This window comes from Macaca mulatta, chromosome X, assembly GCF_049350105.2.
Source record: "Macaca mulatta isolate MMU2019108-1 chromosome X, T2T-MMU8v2.0, whole genome shotgun sequence".
NCBI lineage: Eukaryota > Metazoa > Chordata > Mammalia > Primates > Cercopithecidae > Macaca > Macaca mulatta.
Genome location: NC_133426.1, coordinates 48,315,398 through 48,336,577, shown reverse-complemented (window position 1 = coordinate 48,336,577; position 21,180 = coordinate 48,315,398). Strand labels below are relative to the sequence as shown.

Here is a 21,180-nt window from a genome sequence, read left to right as displayed (position 1 = left end):
ACTCAGGCTGGACTGCAGTGGCACAATGTTGGCTCACTGCAAGCTCTGCCTCCCGGGTTCACGCCATTCTCCTGCCTTAGCCTCCCGAGTAGCTGGGACTACAGGCGCCCACCACCATGCCTGGTTAATCGGCCTCCCAAAGTGCTGGGATTACAGGCGTGAGCCACCTCGCCCGGTCTACTTTTATGAATGCTTTAGACTCATTTCCTCAGGTCAGTAATTGCTTTTTCAACTCTATCCATTTTAATATCCAACCTATTTCACTGAATTATTCATTTGAGCAGTTGATGTTTTCATATCCAATCTATCCAATAGATTTTCTTTTTATTTATTTATTTGAAACAGAGTCTTATTCTTTCGCCTAGGCTGGAGTGCAGTGACTCGATCTTGCTCACTGTAGCTCTGCCTCCTGAGTCCAAGCAATTATCCTGCCTCAGCCCCTTGAGTAACTGGGACCACAGGCGTGTGAGACTATGCCAGGCAAATTTTGTATTTTTAGTAGAGATGGGGTTTCACCATGTTGGCCAGGCTGGTCTCGAACTCGTGACCTCAGGTGAGCCACCCACGTCAGCCTCCCAAAGTGCTGGGATTACAGGCGTGAGCCACCGTGCCTGGCCTTTTTTTTTTTTTTTTTTTTTTTTTTTTTTTTTTGACAGTTTCACTATTGTTGCCCAGGCTGAAGTGCAATGGTGTGATCTCACCTCACTGCAACCTCTGCCTCCCAGGTTCAAGTGATTCTCCTGCCCCAGCCTCCTGAGTAGCTGGGGTTACAGGCATGCACCATGATGCCCAGCTAATTTTGTAATTTTAGTAGAGATGGTGTTTCACCATGTTGGCCAGGCTGGTCTCAAACTCCTGACCTCAGGTTATCCTCCCGCCTCTGCCTTCCAAAATGCCGGGATTACAGGCGTAAGCCACCACGCCTGGCCTATGCGATGGTTTTTCTATATAACTCTTTGTTCCTGGGAAGATGTGTCAGCCCAGAAACTCCACATGAGTTTCAGGGTTTCTGGATTGAAAGGACTTAGAGTACAGAGCCTCTAGAGCTGAGCTGAGTCAACTCTTCTTTCCAGTCCCTAGCCTATGAGCCCCCAGAGACCCTTACAGGATTTCTGCCTTACAGTGTGGAGGGAGTCTACAGGTGCATGATATTGGTTGTAACTGCCTAGCTCAGAGGTCAGAGGGAGAGGTAGGAAAGGAATGCTCAGTTACTGGCCAGCTTTGATGAGTCTGCACTTTTTCTAGGAGCTTTCCAAGCCCCCATTCCTTAATATTATCACACCACTTTGGGTTAGCACTGGGTCTGCCCTGCCAAGTGTCTGCTCTATATATTCACAGAACAGGTAATAAGCCTTCCAGAAAAGAAGGACAAAAAAGAATGCAACTTAGAAAGCTCCACCTGGGCTGATCCTCCATCTGTGGCCTCTGACCTTTTCCCACTCTAAGCCATCTCATCCCCCCGTGGGGCCAAACCATCAAGGGTTTTGTTACTGGGAACTGTTCTGAACTCCAACCACTTCCCACCTCTTCTGTGGCATCTGCAGGGTTGGGTTTGGGAAGGAAGCCAGCAGCTATTGCTGGTTCACCATCTTCTTCTGGAACCAGATATGCTTTTACATTTTAAAAGTAATTTGAAGTCATTACTAACAACAACTAAAATATATATATCACTTAACCACATGAGAGGTGCTATTCTAAGTGCTTTACATGTATTTCCCCATTTAATCATAGCAATCAAATGAGTTAGGTAATGTAGTTACCCCAGTTTACTCTTGAGTAGCCTGAGACACAGGAAGGTTATATGACTTATACAAGGTCACACAGCTTGGTAAGTTGAGAAGCCAGAAACTGAACCCGAGCTGTCTGGCTCCAGAGTTTGTACTCTAAAATACTAGCATTAACTGGGCAGTGACTCACTTCTGTAATCCCACCCCTTTGAGAGGCGGAGGTGGGAGCATTGCTTGAGGACAAGAGTTCAAAATCAGCCTGGGCAACATAGTAAAACCCTGTCTCTACCGAAAAAAAAAAAAAAAAAAAACTTAATTAGCCAGGGGTGCTGGTGCACACCTGTAATCCCAGCTACATGGGAGGCTGAGGCAGGAGGATCACTTGAGCTGAGGAGGCTGGGGCTACAGTGAGCCATGATTGTGCTATGGAACTCTAGCCTGGGCAACAGTGAGGCCCTGTCTACAATAAAACAAAATAAAATGCTAGTGTTTTTAACCATTCTACCATTCTATCATTCATTAGTATCTGTATCCATTCCTTGAACAGCGAAATAACTTCTCTTTTGTTTCCTGTCCCTCCTCCCATCTTCCATGTTTATAATACCTGCAGTTTTAGTTCAAGACTATAACTTTTAAAATTTACAATCTAAACTTTACACTTTTCAATAAATTGTACTATTTTTCTCCTCACCATTGCTTATTGAAATCACCTTCTTCCTTTTAAATTTACAACCTCTGCCTCCCATGTTCAAGCGATTCTACTGCCTCAGGTTTCCGAGTAGCTGAGTCTACAGGTGCGTGCCAACACGCCTGGCTACTTTTTTGTGTTTTTATTAGAGATGGGGTTTCATCATGGTAGCCAGGATGGTGTTGATCTCCTGACCTCATGATCCGCCCTCCTCAGCTCCCTAAAGTGCTGGGATTACAGGTGTGAGTCACTGCGCCTGGCCTAAAATTTGCCTTTTTAAAAGGTTGTTTATGGTGTCTTTTGACTTAGATGACACTTTAATTTTTATATCTTTAACTATGTCTGATTCATTGTTTATAGCCTTGGTGTAATGTCAGGAAGTGCCTATGCCAACTCAAGATGTCTTACACTGTAATATTTTCCTAAATTTTCATCTAGTTCTTTATGACTTCACATTTTCACATTTACATCTCTGAATTTTTAGAATTTATTATTTTATGTGGTTCAGAGTAAGGATTTATCTTTATGTTTTCAAATGGTTATACACTTGTCAACAATCCTTTATTATACAACCCATCTTTTGCCCACTGTTTGGAAATGCATGCTGAAGTTGGTATAAAAATTAGTCTGTTTCTTGACTTTCTATTTTGTTTCACTAATCTGTTTCTATGTATATTAATTTTTGATTGTTGTTGTAACAAATTGTCAATAGCTAAGACAATGCTGGGAGTGGTGGCTCATGTCTGTAATCCCAGCACTTTGGAAGGCCAAGATGGGCGGATCGCTTGAGGTCAGGAGTTCGAGACCAGCCTGGCCAACATGACAAAACGTCATCTCTACTAAAAATACAAAAAGTAGCTGGGTGTTGTGGCGTATGCCTGAAATCCCAGCTACTCGGGAAGCTGAGGCAGGAGAATCACTTAAACCTGGGAGGTGGAGGTTGCAGTGAGCTGGGATCACCCCACTGATCTCCAGCTTGGGCGACCCAAGTGAGACTCCATCTCAAAAAATATTTATATAGCTAAGACAATTTTTGAAAAAGAAGAATAAGGTGGGAGGAATGGCTCTATCATATTTCAATACTTTTTATATAGCTACAGGAATCAAGACTGTATAGTATTGGGAGAAGAATAGGCACATAGATCACTGGAACAAAACAAAGAACCTAGAAATAACCCCACACTGATTTTTTAGAAAGAGACAAAAAGAAGGAAGGATCGTCTGCTTAACAAATGGTGCTGGAGCTGTTGTAGAGCCATAGGCAAAAAAATAAAAAATAAAAAATAAAAAGTCCTAATCTTCATACCTTTATACAAAAAAGTAACTCAAGTGGATCATAGGTTTAAATCTAAAATATAAAACTAAAAGAAAACTTTTACAAGAAAATACAGAAGAAACGTCTGAGATCTAGGGCATAGTGAATGGTTCAAAAAGCATAAACCATAAGGAAAAAAATAAATGAGATTTCATCCAGTTTAAAACTTGTGCTCTGCAAGAAATCTTGTTAAAAGGATGAAAAAAATAGGGTATGACCTGGGAGAAAATGTTTGCAAACCACATATCCAAGAAAGGACTCACATCCAGAATATATAATGGATATGTAAACTACTATCAAAACTCAATGGTAGGCTGAGTGTGGTGGCTCACACTTGTAATCCCAGCACTTTGAAAGGTCGAGGTGGACGGAGGGCAGATCCCTTGAGGCCAGGAGTTCAAGACCAGCCTGGGCAACATGGCAAAAAACCCATCTCTACTGAACTACAAAAATTAGACAGGCATGATGATGCCTTCCCATAATACCAGCTACTCGGGAGGCTGAGGCACAAGAATCGCTTGAACTTGGAAGGCAGAGGTTGGAGTGAGCCAAGATCATGCCATTGCACTCCAGCCTGGGTAACACAGCAAGACTCTGTCTCAAGAAAAATAATAATAATAAAAAAATCTCAATGGTAAAAAATACAAACAAATAATCCAATTAGAAAATCATGAAAAGATATGAACATACATTTCACTGAAGAGGAAATAAGCAAATAAGCACATGAAAAGATGTTCAACACTAATTTGCTTCACTAGATGCAAATTAAGACCACGATGTGGTGTCACTACACACTTATTACTATAGCTAAAATAAAAGACATAGTGACAACACCAAATGGTGACAAGGATGCAGAGAAACTGGACGTCTGATTAAGCGCTGCTGGGAAGGTAAAATCTTACAGCCACTCTGGAAAGCAGTTTGGTAGTTTCTGATAAAACTAAACATGCAATGACCATACAATTCAACAATTACACTTCAGATAAATTAAAATGTATGCCCATTCAGAAACTTGTACATAATTGTTCATAGCAGTTTTACTTGTAATAGTCAGTAGCTGGAAATAATCAATATGTCCTACAATAAGTGAATGGTCAAACTGTGGTACATCCATCCTATGGAATACTACTCAGTAGTAAAAATGAACTGTTGGCAGGGCACAGTGGCTCACCATGTTATCCCAGCATTTTGGGAGGCCGAGGCGGGCGGATCATGATGTCAGGAGTTCAAGACCAGCATTGCCAATATGTTGAAATCCCATCTCTACTACTAATACAAACATTACCCGGGCATGGTGGCATGCGCCTGTAGTCACAGCTACTTGGGAGGCTGAAGCTGGAAAATCGTTTGAACCTGGGAGGCAGAGGTTGCAGTGAGCCGAGACACTGCACTCCAGCCTGGGCGACAGAGTGAGACTCCATCTCAACAACAACAACAACAACAACAATAATGAACTATTGATACACAAATATCAATATTTTGGAGGAATCTCCATGGAATTATGCTGAGTGAAATAAGCCCCTAAAACATTATATACTATAAGATTTCATTTGTATGGCATTGTAGAAAAGACAAAATTGTAGAAATGAAAAAGAGATTAGTGGTTGCCAGGGGTTAGGAATGGTGGATGGGAGGAGAGTGACTATTACTAAAAATGAGTAGCACAAGGGATAGCATTGTGGTGGTGGTGATGAAAATGTTCTTTACCTTTTTTTTTTTCTGAGAGGGATTCTCACTCTGTCACCTAGGCTGTAGTGCCGTGACATGATCTCGGCTCACTGCAACCTTTGCCTCCCGGGTTCAAGCGATTCTCCTGTCTCAGCCTCCCATGTAGCTGGGAATACAGGTGCATACCACCATGCCCAGCTAATTTTTGTATTTTTAGTAGATACGGGGTTTCTCCATGTTGGCCAAGCTGGTCTCGAACTCCTGACCTCAAGTAATTTGCCAACCTCGCCCTCCCAAAGTGCTAGGATTACAAGCGTGAACCACTGCACCTGGCCATGTTCTGTATCTTTTTTTTTCCGAAATATAAGCTTTATTTTAAATTTAAAGAAATATTAAAAATAAACTTTTTTTTTCTTTTTTTTTTTTTTTTTTACAAATTATAATCAAGCACTCAAAACAATTTAGGAATGTTAAACACTAATTCTTAATTGAAAATAATGACATCCATAGAATACATCCTGGTGTTGGCCAACATGAAGTTTACTTAATATTAGTATTTCTTATATGCTTAACCATTCATCCTTCCTAAAATTCAATGACAACAATGATTTGACTTTATAAGGTGAAGTCTTTTATGTAATTCCCTAGAGATAACCTTTGCAAATACAAAACATTTATACCACCAAGGAAATTATAAAAACATATATAAAGTATACTGAAGGATGTGATTTAAAGGCTATCTGTATATGTAGATGCGTTTAAACCTTAGAAAGTACATATACACATCAAAACACTTTCACCATTCAGATGCCATTACATTCTCTTACATTACAAAGCAAACAGCAGCTGCATAAACGTTGTTCTATTATGTATTAACTGAAAAAAATAGATACTCCACAAAAAGATTTTGAAGTCACACGGAGTGGAATGTGCCCGCATTAAGAGCAGAGCTTTTACAGGACTGCCTGATCCAGCTGGCTCCCAGCGACCACTGAAAACAGCTGCTACCCTCAGAACGACAAGATGGTCTTGTTAATGATTTCACTGGACTCTCGAATCTCATTCTCTTTGACCACCAGCAGAGGCAAAACCTGATGATGTCACCATGGGTTGGCTTGGCCAGAAGTGGATAATCTTGAAGTCGTAGACACACCTTCGAAGCATAGCAATCTTTGGTTTCTTTAATAACAATAGCAATTAATAATTCTTTTCCTCCCAGGCACAGTGGCTCACGCCTGTAATCCCAACATTTTGGGAGGCCGAGGTGGGTGCATCACCTGAGGTCAGGAGTTCGAGACCAGCCTGGCCAACATAGTGAAACCCTGTCTCTACTAAAAATACAAAAATTAGCCGGGCATAGTGTTGTGCACCTGTAATCCCAGCTACTCAGGAGGCTGAGGCAGGAGAATTGCTACAATCCAGGAGGCAGAGGTTGCAGTGAGCCAAGATCACACCATTGCATCCAGGGCAACCAGAGTGAACCTCTGACTAAATATATACATATATGCATACATACATACACACATACATACAATAATTCTTCTCCTCTTACAGCAGTTACAGCATCAGAAGGTAGCTTCATGGGTTAATTTCTCAAGAGAATACCCATTTTTTTTCCTGCATTTTCAGCAAGGTTTTCTTCTTCTAAAACCTCAAGGGCTCTGATGCCCACTCAGCAGCCTAGTGGATTGCCACTGTATGTGGACCCATTTTCGTCTGGCTTAATGGTCAGAATTATGCCATTGTCCCACAGTACTGCAGGCACGGAGTATCAGCCTCCAGAAAGGGCCTTTCCAAGGAGGCTATATCAGGTCTGACATTTTCATGATCAACAGCCAGCCATCTACCAGTTCTGGCCAATCCTATCTGTTTTCATCAGCAATGAACAGAACCAAGCTGGGAGCACGAGATGGGATGAGGGTAAGTTAATATACCACAAAGTTTACTGTTTTTATGGAGATTCAGCTGGTCTGTTTTTCCTTCCTTCCTTCCTTCCTTCCTTCCTTCCTTCCTTCCTTCCTTCCTTCCTTCCTTCCTTCCTTCCTCCCTCCCTCCCTCCCTCCCTCCCTCCCTCCCTCCCTCCCTCTTTCCCTCCCTCTCTCTCTCTCTCTCTTTCTTTCTTTTTCTCTTTCTTTTCCTTTCATGTATGTACGTATTTATTTATTTGACAGTCTTGCTCTGTCGCCCAAGCTGGAGTGCAGTGGTGTGATCTCAGCACAATGCAACCTCTGCATCCTGGGTTCAAATCATTAAGTGAGCCTAGGAGGTGAAGAGCAGCCTGGGAAACATAGCAAAAGGCAGGGTGGTGCATGCCTGTAGTCCCAAGGCTGAGGCAGGAGGATCTCTTGAGCCCAGGAGGTAGAGACCAGCCTGGAAAACATAGCAAAACTGTCTCTACTAGAAAAATTAAAAATATTAGTGGGGGCAGAATGGTGTGAGCCTGTAGTCAGGAGGCTGAGGTGGGAGGATTGCTTGAGCCTGGGAGGTTGAGGCCAGCCTGGTCAACATAGCAAAACCCCATTTCTACTAACAACAAGAACAACAAAAAAATTGCGTGGGTGGGATGGCTCACCCCTGTCGTTGGGAGGCCAAGGTGGGAGGATGGCTTGAGCCCAGGAGGTCGATACCAGCCTGGCCAACATAGCAAAAGCCTGTCTCTCCTAAATAAATAAATAAATAAATAAATAAATAAATAAACAAACAAATAAATAAAGTAAAAAAGAGCAGAGCAGAATGGCACATGCCTGTAGTCCTGAGGCTGGGGGGAAAGCATTACTTGAGCCCAGGAGATTGAGGCCAGCCTGGGCAACATAGCGAAACCCAGTTTCCACTAAAGAAACAAACAAACAAAGAAACAAACAAACAAAAAATAGCATAGGCAGGGTGGTGCATGCCTGTAGTCCCGAGGCTGTGGTGGAAGGATCCCTTGAGCCCAGGAGATTGAGGCCAGCCTGGGCAACATAGTGAAACCTGGCTTCTACAAAAAAAAAAAAAAAAAAAAGCGTGGGCAGGGTGGTGCATGCCTGTAGTCTCAAGACTGCGGTGGGAAGATCCCTTGAGCCCAGGACGTTGAGACCAGCCTGGCCAACATAGGGAAACGGTCTCTATTAAAAAATAAAAAAACAAAAAATATTATGGGTGGTGGGGTGGTTCACGCCTGTAGTCCCGAGAACGAAGAAGGAGGATTGGCCAAGGCGGATGTAACCAATACCACAATCACATCACATAAGTAAGTACATTTTCCTCTCTCCAGGGCTACAGGTAAAGGATGGTAATTTTGCACACCACACTTAGATTCCCTTTCAAAAATGTAATCAGAAGTTGGAGGGCCTCGGACTGTTTTTTTCAGTTGCAACAGATATAGAAGCCACTGAAGAATGAACATCACGACTAAGTACAGCAAAGTTCCGCAAATGTGCTAGTTTGGTAAACATTGTGTCTTTCAAGTAGAAAAATCACAGATCTGACTATTTTTTTCTTCCCACAGTTCAGACTAGAATACAGATTTTTAACCCAAGATCCAGGGACGGTCTTCCGAGAGATCAATTTCCCCTGACGGCACCTGAGGACCACCCACTTTGTCTCAGTGGCAACAAAGTGTGGCTGGAAGAGGAGACAATATTCTGCAATGCCACTGCCCAAGGATGATGGACCAATCAGGGCAGTTAGTGAACTCCATCTGGCCAATCAGAAGTCAGAACAGTAGGCGGGATAAGCGAAGCTCATGTGGCGACTATCAGTCCAGCCTCCAGGGACAGAACCTTCTCAAAGTGGGGGCGGAGACTCTGATTTTCCCGCCTAAAGCATCCCCAGGGATTGGCTACTTTAAGTTCAGAGTACGCGTGCTCTGACTTTCTCTCTCGATTCTTCCACGGAGTACGCACGCTCTGATTTTCTCTTTCGATTCTTCCAAAATCAGAGTAAGTATGCGCTGATTTTCTTTTTCCATTCTTCCTACCCCTCCCCTCCTCCGTGGTGCATTTGTTATCTAGTTTTAATAAGGAGTGTATATGAGGTAGGTCGCCATCTCAAATCCTTCCTGTCAGTTTCTAACTTTTTCAGGTACAGGATTTTTCCTAAGAACTCCACAGTAACTTAAGAAATTTGGGCAAGGCATGGTGGCTCACGCTTGTAATTCCAGCAGTTTTGGAGGCCACAGCTGGTGCTGGTGGATCACTTGAACCCATGAGGCGGAGGTTGCAGTGAGCCATGATCACACCACTGCATCCCAGCCTGGGCAACAGAGAGAGACCGTGTCTCAAAAAAAAAAAAAAAAAAAAAAAAAAAAAAAAACAAAAAAAAAACTCACTAAAATCTTTCCTCCTGGGATCAAGAGATCCTCTCGCTTAGGCCTTGGGACTACAGGCACACACCACGCTGCTTCTGCTAATTTGTTTTGTTTTTTTTTTTTTGGTGTTTTAGTAGAGATGGTTTCGGTATATTGGCCAGGCTGGTCTCAAGCTCCTGGGCTCAAGCGATCCACCCACCTTGGCCTCCCAAAGTGCTGGGATGGTACAGGCCTGCTCCACCACCCCCAGCTAATTTTTTGTGTTTGCTGTAGACACGGGGGTTTTGCTATTTTTCCCAGCCTGGTCTCGACCTCCTGGGCTCAAGCCATCTGCGTGTCTCAGCCTGCCAAAGTGCTGGGATTACAGGCGTGGGCCATGGCGTCTGGCTGATTGCTGCATCTTAAAACTCCCCACATTCTCTCTTAGTGTTGGTGGGCTCTTGTAGTCTGAGATATTCTACCTCTCTTCTTCTAATAATGTGCAGATCACCCAGTAATACCCTCTAAATAGGTTCATATTAGCCATGCTCATTTCTCTTCAACAGAACAGAACCCTCCATCCCTCTGCCTGATCGGATCCATCACCAGAGAGACCATGTTATCTCTGGGACTCACTTCCCTTCCTTTATTGAATGAGTGGGGGTGTTTGAATGCCCCCACTGAATACAATTACACAGTCACGTCCCTGCCTCCGGAACAAGGGTCTGTACATCTTTCAGGGTAAGCCTAGCCCCAGGGAAACTACTAACAACAGTAGCCAAACCCCTCCCAAAGACTCAAGGCGGCTTTGCCCATAGGAAACCTGTCATCCCCAATCAATACTTCTTCCAGAGACCCCTGGCTCCCTGTTTCCATCTGACTTCTCCCCATGTCCTTACTTAGGGAGAGATAAGCCCCGGATGGAGAAATGCAGCACCTGATTCCAGGTGACAGAGTGTGGCTGGCCTTCACTGATTTCTCCCTCCAGAGGACCAAAGGTCCTGTGGCTGGAAAGTCTCAGGCTGTTTCTCTTGCAGGTCAGACTGCTCCTGGTGCCATGAATGGAGATGATGCCTTTGCAAGGAGACCTAGGGTTGGTGCTCAAATACCAGAGAAGATACAAAAGGTGAGGTGACCTGGAGAGGGTACAGTAGTGACCCAGGGTACAGTGTGGGGTGACCAGGTTTCTGAGGAGGGGAGGATAGAGATACTGGGGACAAGGAGCAGGGTCTTGGGGGAGATCTGGACCCTTGGGAGCCTCCCACCTTTGCTCTGTCATCACCTAGCATCCCTGGAGACAAGTCTGTGACAGTGCACTCTATTTGGTGACTCTTATTCCATTCTACAAGGTGGGACGAGAGCCAGCCAGCAGCATTAAAGCTCTACTGTGTGGCAGGGGAGAAGCTAGGGTAGGTCCCTGATGTTGTCTCAGTTAGCCATGGCATCAACCAGGACGGATTATCATCCCCACTTCCCAGATCCAGCACACAGGAAGCGGCTCCAGCTGAATGGCAGACATGCCTAGCTGAGTCACAGCCAGAATTCCTTTTCTTTTTTTCTGTAGGCCTTCGATGATATTGCCAAATACTTCCCTAAGAAAGAGTGGGAAAAGATGAAAACCTCAGAGAAAATCATCTATGTGTATAAGAAGAGAAAGTATGAGGCCATGAATAAACTAGGTAACAGAAAGTTCTAGGTACAGACAAGTCTGGGGACACATGAGCATCCCTCTTCCTGCTTTGGCTACTTCTTAGGCTGCAGAAAGTACCCCACATTTTCCTTTTGTGCAGGGAAAAATCGCAAGGCAGCTTCTGGGTGTTTTGCTCTTTTGTATCCCGTCAGGGCTGAGGGCAAGGGCTGGCAACAGTGGAGCTCAGACCAGGATCCTGCACCTTTCTCTCCCTTAGGCGTCTGTTCGGATGAGTCCAAGTGTCTCTGTGGCATCCCGGCACCCCCACACTGTCCCTACCTTCCTTCTCTCAGCTTGCATCTATGTTTCTTTCTTTCTTTCTTTCTTTCTTTCTTTCTTTCTTTCTTTCTTTCTTTCTTTCTTTCTTTCTTTCTTTCTCTCTCTCTCTCTCTCTCTTTCTTTCTTTCTTTCTCTCTTTCTTTCTTTCTTTCTTTCTTTTTCTTTCTTTCTTTCTTTGAGTCTCACTCTGTCACCTAGGTTAGAGTGCCGTAGTGCAATCATAGCTCACTGCAACCTTGAACTCCTGGCCTCAAGCAATACTCCAACCTTAGCCTCCCAAAGTACTGGTACTACAGACATAAGCCACCGTGGCAGGCCTAAGCTTGCCTCTTAAGGAATAAACATTTTGCTTCTTTCTAGGTTTCAAGGCCACCCTCCCACCTTTCATGCGTAATACAGTGGCCGCAGACTTCCAGGGGAATGATTCTGATAATGACTGTAACCGCAGGGATCAGGGTGAGTAGATGGGAAGGGGCCGGAAAGGGTCTCCTCAAACCCAACTGCTTTTCAGCTCAGCTACCTGGGAAAGATCCTCAGGCATTTGTTCCCTCACACACATCAGGGCTGAGTGAAAAAAAAAAATTGCATGCAGAAACTTAACTACAGAGGCCATTCATATAAAATTTTAAAACATGCAAAAGAATAATATATTTTTATAGATAATAAGTAAATGGTAAATGTATACAAACATGAATGTGAATAAAAAGCCATCAAATTAAGGTGACTGCCTGTAAGTGGAGGAGGGAGGGCAGGGATTGGTGAGTGCTGCACAGACAGCTTCAGCCGTGACTTGTTGATAGTGTGTTTTGTTTGTTTTTGAGGTGGAGGTTCGCTCTTCTCACCCAGGCTTGAGCGCAATAAGGCAATCTCAGCTCACTCCAACTTTCACCTCCTGGGTTCAAGTGATTCTCTTGCCTCAGCCTCCCGAGTAGCTGGGGTTACGGGTGCCCACCCCCATACCCAGCTAATTTTTTTATTTTTGGTAAAGAAGGGGTTTCACCATGTTGGCCAGGCTGGTCTCAAACTTCCTGACCTCAGGTGATCCACCCACCTCAGCCTCCCAAAGTGCTGGGATTACAAATGTGAACTACCACGCCTGGCCTGTTTGTAGTTTTTCTAATATTCTGAATAAATAAATCAGACCTAACATAGCTGTGGGGTGATGTTGAGATCTGACTGGACTCAGTATTATTCCCTATGCTTTTCTTTGTGTCTGAAATATTTCTTTTTTAAAGGACATGTTGTTTTTCCTAAGCACTGTTAATGAATCAAAGGACAGTTAAGAAAATGTTACAAGAAAAAAGAAAGAAAGAAAGAAAGAAAGAAAATGTTACAACTGTAGATCCGCCAAAAACTTCCAGAGTTTGTTTCATTAACAGCATGTAGGTATTGGATAGGTATCTTAGGAGTTAGGAGTGAGGGTGATGAACACATTATGTAATAAAGATCGCTGTTATTCTGTATTTTATCAAAACCAAATAGCCTTCTCATTCCCAAAGAACTGATTCTCTGCGGTGAGCTGGGAGGTGAGTTTGAAAGAGTGATCCCTCATCCAACACACAGAGAGTTTTCCCACTTGTCAGTGAGGAGAGATAATATAGGGTGAAAAAGCGACAGGTTACTGGGTAGAAATCTTTGTATATTTCGGGAATATAAAGGGGACATATGTATTTGCTTGCTCTTCTGCTCTGACCACACAATTATAAGACAAGGTCAGAATGTCCAAACTGTCTCCAATAGACCTATTACTCCCCAACTAAACAGGCCAGATTCTACCATCTCCCACAATCACTATAAGAGGTCTGAAAATCCAGTGCTTGAGTATCTGCCAAGTTTTTGACATTAAAGGAGTGTCTTTATACTGAAAATATTTCAGAGCCACTGAACTAAATCATCCATGGTTCATCACACATTTAACAGCTTAATTCACATACCATAAGATTCACCCATTTCAAGTGTACAGTGATTTTCAGTTGTTGCACATCTTGAGAGAATACAGTTCAGACCCCCAAACAATCAATTTAGTTATTTGGGAAAATGTGAAAGATATGTAATGGAATAAGATGAGACTGTGATGGGGTTTAACCCCCATTTGATAAACCATGAGATGGAAAATTCTGAACTGATGCCACAGATAAATGCACCAACCATGACTAAACATAATTCAGAAGCAAATCTCAAATAATTCCTCAACAATGAGTGAACTCATAACCTTCTGTTGCAGAATGCACTCATGTGACAGAAGTCTCTCTAGAGTTTGGAAATCTTTACCAACGAAGAAAAATTCTGATGTATTCTCTTTCAGTTGAACGTCCTCAGATGACTTTCGGCAGGCTCCAGGGAATCTTCCCAAAGGTGAGTATCTCTCAAATCTAAAGGACCAGAGAACCTTTGTCTCTTCAAGGATGTGAACACTGGTAAGAGCGGGAGAATACAGCTATGAATCCATCTGGTCCTGGACTTTTTTTGGTTGGTAGGCTATTAATTATTGCCTCAATTTCAGAGCCTGCTATTGGTCTATTCAGGGATTCAACTTCTTCCTGATTTAGTCTTGGAAGAGTGTAAGTGTCCAGGAAATTATCCATTTCTTCTAGATTTTCCAGTTTATTTGCGTAGAGGTGTTTATAGTATTCTCTGATGGTAGTTTGTATTTCTGTGGGGTCGGTGGTGATATCCCCTTTATCATTTTTAATTGCGTCGATTTGATTCCTCTCTCTTTTCTTCTTTATTAGTCTTGCTAGTGGTCTGTCAATTTTGTTGATCTTTTCAAAAAACCAACTCCTGGATTCATTGATTTTTTGGAGGGTTTTTTGTGTCTCTATCTCCTTCAGTTCTGCTCTGATCTTAGTTATTTCTTGCCTTCTGCTAGCTTTCGAATGTGTTTGCTCTTGCTTCTCTAGTTCTTTTAATTATGATGTTAGAGTGTCAATTTTAGATCTTTCCTGCTTTCTCTTGTGGGCATTTAGTGCTATAAATTTCCCTCTACACACTGCTTTAAATGTGTCCCAGAGATTCTGGTATGTTGTATGTTTGTTCTCATTGGTTTCAAAGAACAATTTATTTCTGCCTTCATTTCGTTATGTACCCAGTAGTCATTCAGGAGCAGGTTATTCAGTTTCCATGTAGTTGAGCGGTTTTGATTGAGTTTCTTAGTCCTGAGTTCTAGTTTGATTGCACTGTGGTCTGAGAGACAGTTTGTTATAATTTCTGTTCTTGTACATTTGCTGAGGAGTGCTTTACTTCCAATTACGTGGTCGATTTTGGAGTAAGTACGATGTGGTGCTGAGAAGAATGTATATTCTGTTGATTTGGGGTGGAGAGTTCTATAGATGTCTATTAGGTCTGCTTGCTGCAGAGATGAGTTCAATTCCTGGATATCCTTGTTAACTTTCTGTCTCATTGATCTGTCTAATGTTGACAGTGGAGTGTTGAAGTCTCCCATTATTATTGTATGGGAGTCTAAGTCTCTTTGTAAGTCTCTAAGGACTTGCTTTATGAATCTGGGTGCTCCTGTATTGGGTGCATATATATTTAGGATAGTTAGCTCTTCCTGTTGAATTGATCCCTTTACCATTATGTAATGGAAAACAGTATGGCGATTCCTCAAGGATCTAGAACTAGATGTACCATATGACCCAGCCATCCCATTACTGGGCATATACCCAAAGGATTATAAATTATGCTGCTATAAAGACACATGCACACATATGTTTATTGCAGCACTATTCACAATAGCAAAGACTTGGAATCAACCCAAATGTCCATCAGTGACAGATTGGATTAAGAAAATGTGGCACATATACACCATGGAATACTATGCAGCCATCAAAAAGGATGAATTTGAGTCCTTTGTAGGGACATGGATGCAGCTGGAAACCATCATTCTTAGCAAACTATCACAAGAACAGAAAACCAAACACCGCATGTTCTCACTCATAGGTGGGAACTGAACAATGAGATCACTTGGACTCAGGAAGGGGAACATCACACACCGGGGCCTATCATGGGGAGGGGGGAGGGGGGAGGGATTGCATTGGGAGTTATACCTGATGTAAATGACGAGTTGATGGGTGCAGCACAGCAACATGGCACAAGTATACATATGTAACAAACCTGCACGTTATGCACATGTACCCTACAACTTAAAGTATAATAATAATAAATAAATTAAAAAAAAAGAGCGGGAGAATATAAAAAATGCCCTCACTGCCTCCTTCCCCCCATTTCTATCACAACACCTGATGTAGCATCGACGGCTTGATAATACTAAGAGTTGTGATCCTTAATACTTCTTTTGTTTTCATAGTGATACCAGATACTATTTTAAGCAGTTCACATGGCTTAATTTATTTAATCCTTAAGAAGACCTCTATGACGTTGTTTCTGTTGTTATCTCCAAATAATAGTCACACACTTCGGTTTTCATCCATACAAAAGCCATGTGACTTGGTACAAATCTTCTAAGTTCTCTGAGCTCCAGATTCCTGGTCCATGCAATGGAAGTAAAGAATCGTAGTTCATGTTATAGATCATAGTTATCAGGAACATAATAAAATGAGGCTATCGGGGTACAGAGATGTTAAAGAATGTTCCTGGGGCACAGTGGCAGTGGTAGTCTAATCCAGAGCTCCAAGCCATTTAAAGCTCATTCACGTTTGCATTTGTTTATGAAGTTCAGATGTTGCTCACTAGGGCTTTACCCCATAGGGCCTGCTGGTGCTTCCATTGAGACACACACTCTCGCAACAGGAAGGACCAGCTGGCCTTTGCTCTGTAACTGGGGCCACTCACATGGCCTAAGTGTCCCTTTGACAGCTGACTCCTCCCTACTGTGAGCTCCTTGAGGGCCTTGTCTGCACCTGGGGCATCTGGTAAACCCCAGTCCCAGTCCAGGGGATCCCTCGGAGGCCCCTGAGTGAGTGATCCCACAAGTGCAGATTCAAGTCTGGTTTAGAGGGTAAAGGGATCTGGGAGTTGGGTTGCCAGTGTGGAGACCGAATTCAAAGAAGGATCCAGAAAGGTATTGATTGTTATTATTACTATATTTAAACAGTGTTTACAAGCTCAGAGATGACTTTCCCTTAGCCTATTGTATATGTATTGTTCACTATTTCATAAGCGAGGAAGCTGAATAAAAAGTAGATTAAGAGCGGGGCGCGGTGGCTTGCGACTGCAATCCCAGCACTTGGGAGGCCAAGGCGGGTGGATCACGAGGTCAACAGATCAAGACCATCCTGGCCAACATGGTGAAACCTTGTCTCTACCTAAAATACAAAGCTTAGCGGGGCATGGTAGTGCCTGCTTACAGTCCCAGATACTCCAGAGGCTGTCACGGGAGAATCGCTTTAGCGCGGGAGTTGGATGTTGCAGTGAGCCGAGATTGCGCCATTGCACTGCAGCCTGGCAACAGAGCGAGATTCCGTCTCAAAAAAAAAAAAAAAAAAAAAAAAAAAAAGGTAGCTTAAGGTTGTTGGTCAGTGACACATCCCAATATCCCAATGCAACCAGAATTGGTATGGGCACCACCTCACTTAATTCCACATTCAGTGGTGGTGCCTTGGTAGGGTGGTATGCCATATCTGATAACTGCTTTCTTTGCTGCCTAGATTAATTTAAGCAAACCATTTCTTTACCTCTATCTTCACTGTATTCATCTCCCAATACCATCTTTTTCAGCAGTGTTTTGTCTCCCTTCTATGTTTTTACATTTACTCTCCAGCAGCTGTCTAAGAGCTTATATGAGATCCCTTGTATTTTATAGAAGCTCTTCCTTTTGTAGACCTTGTGAATTCTTAGAATGCTGTCCTTCTTCCAATCTTCTGTATACCAAACTCTCAGTTACATGGAGATTTTTGCTGTTTGCAAGAATGTCAGTCTTAAAAGAGTGTGAAGATAAGCATTCTAGCCCTGGAAACCATATTCACATAGGCCATTCCTTTCCCGTCTAACCTTCCAGGTTTCTCCTCATTTACGCCTGTGTAACTCTTCCAGTGTTGTTGAGAACATTGATTGAGGTAATGCATGTGAAGATGCTTTGTAAGTTCTAAAGCACTATAGAAATGTGACTGATACTATTTATCTGTGACCTTCACATTATAAAGATCATGCCCGAGAAGCCAGCAGAGGAAGGAAATGATTCGAAGGAAGTGCCAGGACCATCTGGCCCACAGAACGATGGGAAACAGCCGTGCCCACTGGGAAAACCAAGTACCTCTAAGAAGATTAACAAGAGATCTGGTAAGAGGAAATAATTCGGGAACGACCCCTCTGGCTTCCCTGGCTATGTTCAGGTGTGGGGACTGGGTGTGTGGCATGGATCCCAGACAAGCCTGGGTCCAGGCTGGGCTGAGGAGCTCACCCAGCTCCAGATGAGATGATAAACATGACTTCCAGAGACACAGACTGGAGTTGTCATCCATATAAAAAGCCACGTGACTTGGGGCAAGTCTTCCAAATTTTCTCAGCTCCAGATTCCTAGTCCATAAGATGGAAATAAAGAATCATAGTTCATAAATTGTTTGGAGGCATTAAATTTAATCTAGAAGGCCTGATGACATGAAAGGTGCTCAAGCAATTCTATCTTTGATAACGCGGGATAATATCTTACTCAGCTCAATGCCTGATACCCAATACAGGTGTACTTCAGAGATATTGTAGATTCGGTTCCAGACCACTGCAATAAAGTGAGTCACACACTTTTTTTTTGGTTTGGCAGTGCATAAAAACATTATGTTTTCACTACACTGTAATCTACTAAGTGTGTAATAACATGTCTAAAAATGTACATACCTTAATTTTAAAATAATTGTTTAAAACGCTAACAATCTTCTGAGTCTTTAGTGACTCCCTCTTTTTTCTGGTGGAGGGTCTTGCCTCGGTGTTGATGGCTGCTGGCTGATCAAGGTGGTGGTTGCTGAAGGGTGGAGTGGCTGTGGCAGTTTCTTAAAAGAAGACAACAAAGAAATTTGCCACATCGATTAGCTCTCCCTTTCATGAAGGATTTCTCTGTAGTATGTGATGCTATTGGATAGCATTTTACCCACAGTGGAACTTCTTTAAAGTTGGAGTCAATTCTCTTTAGCTATGAAAGTCCTAGAAGGCATCTCATCCAATAGAAGGCTATTTTATCTACAATGAAAATCTGTTGTTTAGTGTAGCCACCTTCAACAGTGATCTCAGCTTGATCTTCTGGATAAGTTGCTGCAGCTTCTCCGTCAGGTTTTGCTGCTTCACCTTGCACTTTTATGTTATGGAGACGGCTTCTTTCCTTAAACCTCATGAACCAACCTCTGCTAGCTTCACACATTTCTCCTGCAGCTTCTTCACCTCTCTCAGCTTTCATGGACTTGAAGAGAGTTCTGGTCTTGCTCTGAATTAGACTTTGGCATAAGGGAATGTTGTGGCTGGTTTTGTCAAATATCCTGACCACTCAAACTTTCCCTATTTCAGCAGTAAGTCTGTTTTGCTTTCTTATTCCTGTGCTCACTGGAGTATTAGTATTATTATTTCCTTCAAGAACTTTTCCTTTGCATTCACAGCTTGCCTGTTCGATGCAAGAGGCAGAGCTTTCAGCCTGTCTTGGCTTTCCACATGCCTTCCTCACTAAGCTTCGCCATTTCTAGCTTCTGATTTAAAGTGAGAGACATGTGACTCTTCCTTTCATTTGAATAATTAGCGGCCATTGTAGGGTTGTTAATTGTCCTAATTTCAGTGTTGCTGTGTCTCAGGAAATAGGGAGGCCCAAGAGAAGGAGGAGAGATGGGGAACAGCTCATCGGTGGAGCAGTCAGAACACACACAACATTGGTCGATTAAGTTTGTCATCTTCTATGGGTGCAGTTCCTGGTACCCCCGAAACAATAACACAGAACAGGGTGATTATAGTCAATAATAACTTAATTGTACATTTTATAAAAACTATAAGAGTAATTGGATTGTTTGTAACAGAAGGATAAATGGTTGAGGGGATGGAGACCCTATTTTCCATGATGTGATTATTATGCATGGCATGCCTGTATCAAAGCATCTCACGTACCCCTTAAGAATATACACCTACTGTGGACCCCAAAAATAAAAAACACGGACAGGCTCCGTGGCTTACGCCTGTAATCCCAGCACTTTGGGAGGCTGAGGCAGGCCGATCATGAGGTCAGGAGATTGAGACCATCCTGGCTAATACAGTGAAACCCTGTCTCTACTAAAAATACAAAAAGTTAGCTGGGTGTGGTGATGGGCGCCTGTAGTCCCAACTACTTGGGAGTCTGAGGCTGCAGAATCGCTTGAACCCAGCAGGCAGAGGTTGCAGTGAGCTGAGATTGCTCCATTGCACTCCAGTCTGGGCGACAGAGCCAGACTTTGTCTCAAAAAAATAAAAAAAATAAAAAAGTAAAAAGTAAAATTATTTTAAAAGATTAAAAAACAACAAAAACAATGGCAGTAATAATATCAAAACTCACTGATGACAGATCACTATAACAGATATAATAATAATGGAAAAGTGTACAATTGATGAGAGTTTCCAAAAAAAAAAAAAATTGCAGCATCTGTGAAACACTATGAAAATGTGGTGCAATAAAAAAAATGTATGCCTGTGTGCCCTTAATAAACACATGCTGAATGAAAGGAGGTATGGGTGGATGTTCCCATAAGTGAAGAGGCTGGGAATCTAAACTTGACAACAGAAGGAGCCAGAAGCTAAAACTTTAACTGGCATTTGGCGTGTGTTGTTGTGGGTCTAAGGTCTCAGACTCTAAGCCACAGAATGAAAAACTGGATAAAGAAGGCCCATGGCACTTGGGAGGGCGGAGGCATCTACTTTTTTGGAGAAAACAGAGCCTAACACTCTCCAGCCTACCCAACCCTCATCTTCCAACTGTTCCCCATCATAGGACCCAAAAGGGGGAAACATGCCTGGACCCACAGACTGCGTGAGAGAAAGCAGCTGGTGATTTATGAAGAGATCAGCGACCCTGAGGAAGATGACGAGTAACTCTGTAAGTGAACCTTCGGCTCATCCCCCACATCCCTGCAGATGTGCTCTTCTGTTGTGGTACTGGTATCCCATCTTACCACTTGTTTCCCAAATCATTCCCTTCTCATAATTTTCTAGGGTACAGCATTGAGGCTGAATGATGAGATTTCCCATGTTTTGTTTTGTTTTGTTTTGTGTTTTTCTCGGAGTATCCCTTTGTGGCCCAGGCTGCAGTGCAGTGGCACGATCTCGGCTCACTGCAAGCTCCAACTCCCGGGTTCACGCCATTCTTCTTCCTCAGCCTCCCCAGTAGCTGGGACTACAAGCACCCGCCACTACGCCTGGGTAATTTTTTTTGTATTTTTAGTAGAGAAGGGGTTTCACCGTGTTAGCCAGGATGGTCTCGGTCTCCTGATCTTGTGATCCGCCTGCCTCGGCCTCCCAAAGTGCTGGGATTACAGGCGTGAGCCACCATGCCCGGCCTTTGCAAGCTCTTTCTACTTCCTGCCCTGTATATCCAGGGATCCTCCCTACCCAGGATGCTGTGGACTCCCAAACCCCAGGTCAGCCCTGAGA

The 21,180-nt window shown here is 43.1% G+C and overlaps 1 protein-coding gene and 1 pseudogene across 5 annotated transcripts; one reads left to right on the top strand and one right to left on the bottom strand.

Annotated features, from left to right (window-relative positions):
* Nucleotides 1–6,408: 6,408 nt before the first annotated feature.
* Nucleotides 6,409–10,556, bottom strand: LOC100430896 (ornithine aminotransferase, mitochondrial-like; annotated as a pseudogene).
* Nucleotides 10,557–10,722: 166 nt separating this feature from the next.
* Nucleotides 10,723–20,622, top strand: LOC709251 (putative protein SSX9). 5 transcript variants are annotated; one of them, XM_077989538.1, is made up of 7 exons: nt 10,723–10,791; nt 11,230–11,344; nt 11,995–12,090; nt 13,940–13,989; nt 17,736–17,871; nt 19,362–19,439; nt 20,522–20,622. In XM_077989538.1, the coding sequence occupies exons 1-7, from the start codon at nt 10,723–10,725 to the stop codon at nt 20,620–20,622; spliced, it is 645 nt and encodes a 214-aa protein (XP_077845664.1). The 5 variants fall into 5 exon arrangements, with proteins under 5 accessions (XP_077845664.1, XP_001097142.3, XP_077845663.1 ...); XM_001097142.5 differs by lacking the exon at nt 19,362–19,439 and adding an exon at nt 10,952–11,074; XM_077989537.1 differs by having other exon boundaries at nt 19,362–19,507; nt 20,522–20,581.
* The last annotated feature ends 558 nt before the right edge of the window (nt 20,623–21,180 follow it).

Bases quoted from the DNA above. Each gene is read 5' to 3' on its own strand.
- LOC709251 (XM_001097142.5), top strand. From the start codon at position 10,723: ATGAATGGAGATGATGCCTTTGCAAGGAGACCTAGGGTTGGTGCTCAA. The intron at 11,345-11,994 runs GTAACAGAAAGT...GCTTCTTTCTAG, and splicing joins TGAGGCCATGAATAAACTAG to GTTTCAAGGCCACCCTCCCA. The intron at 12,091-13,939 runs GTGAGTAGATGG...ATTCTCTTTCAG, and splicing joins CTGTAACCGCAGGGATCAGG to TTGAACGTCCTCAGATGACT.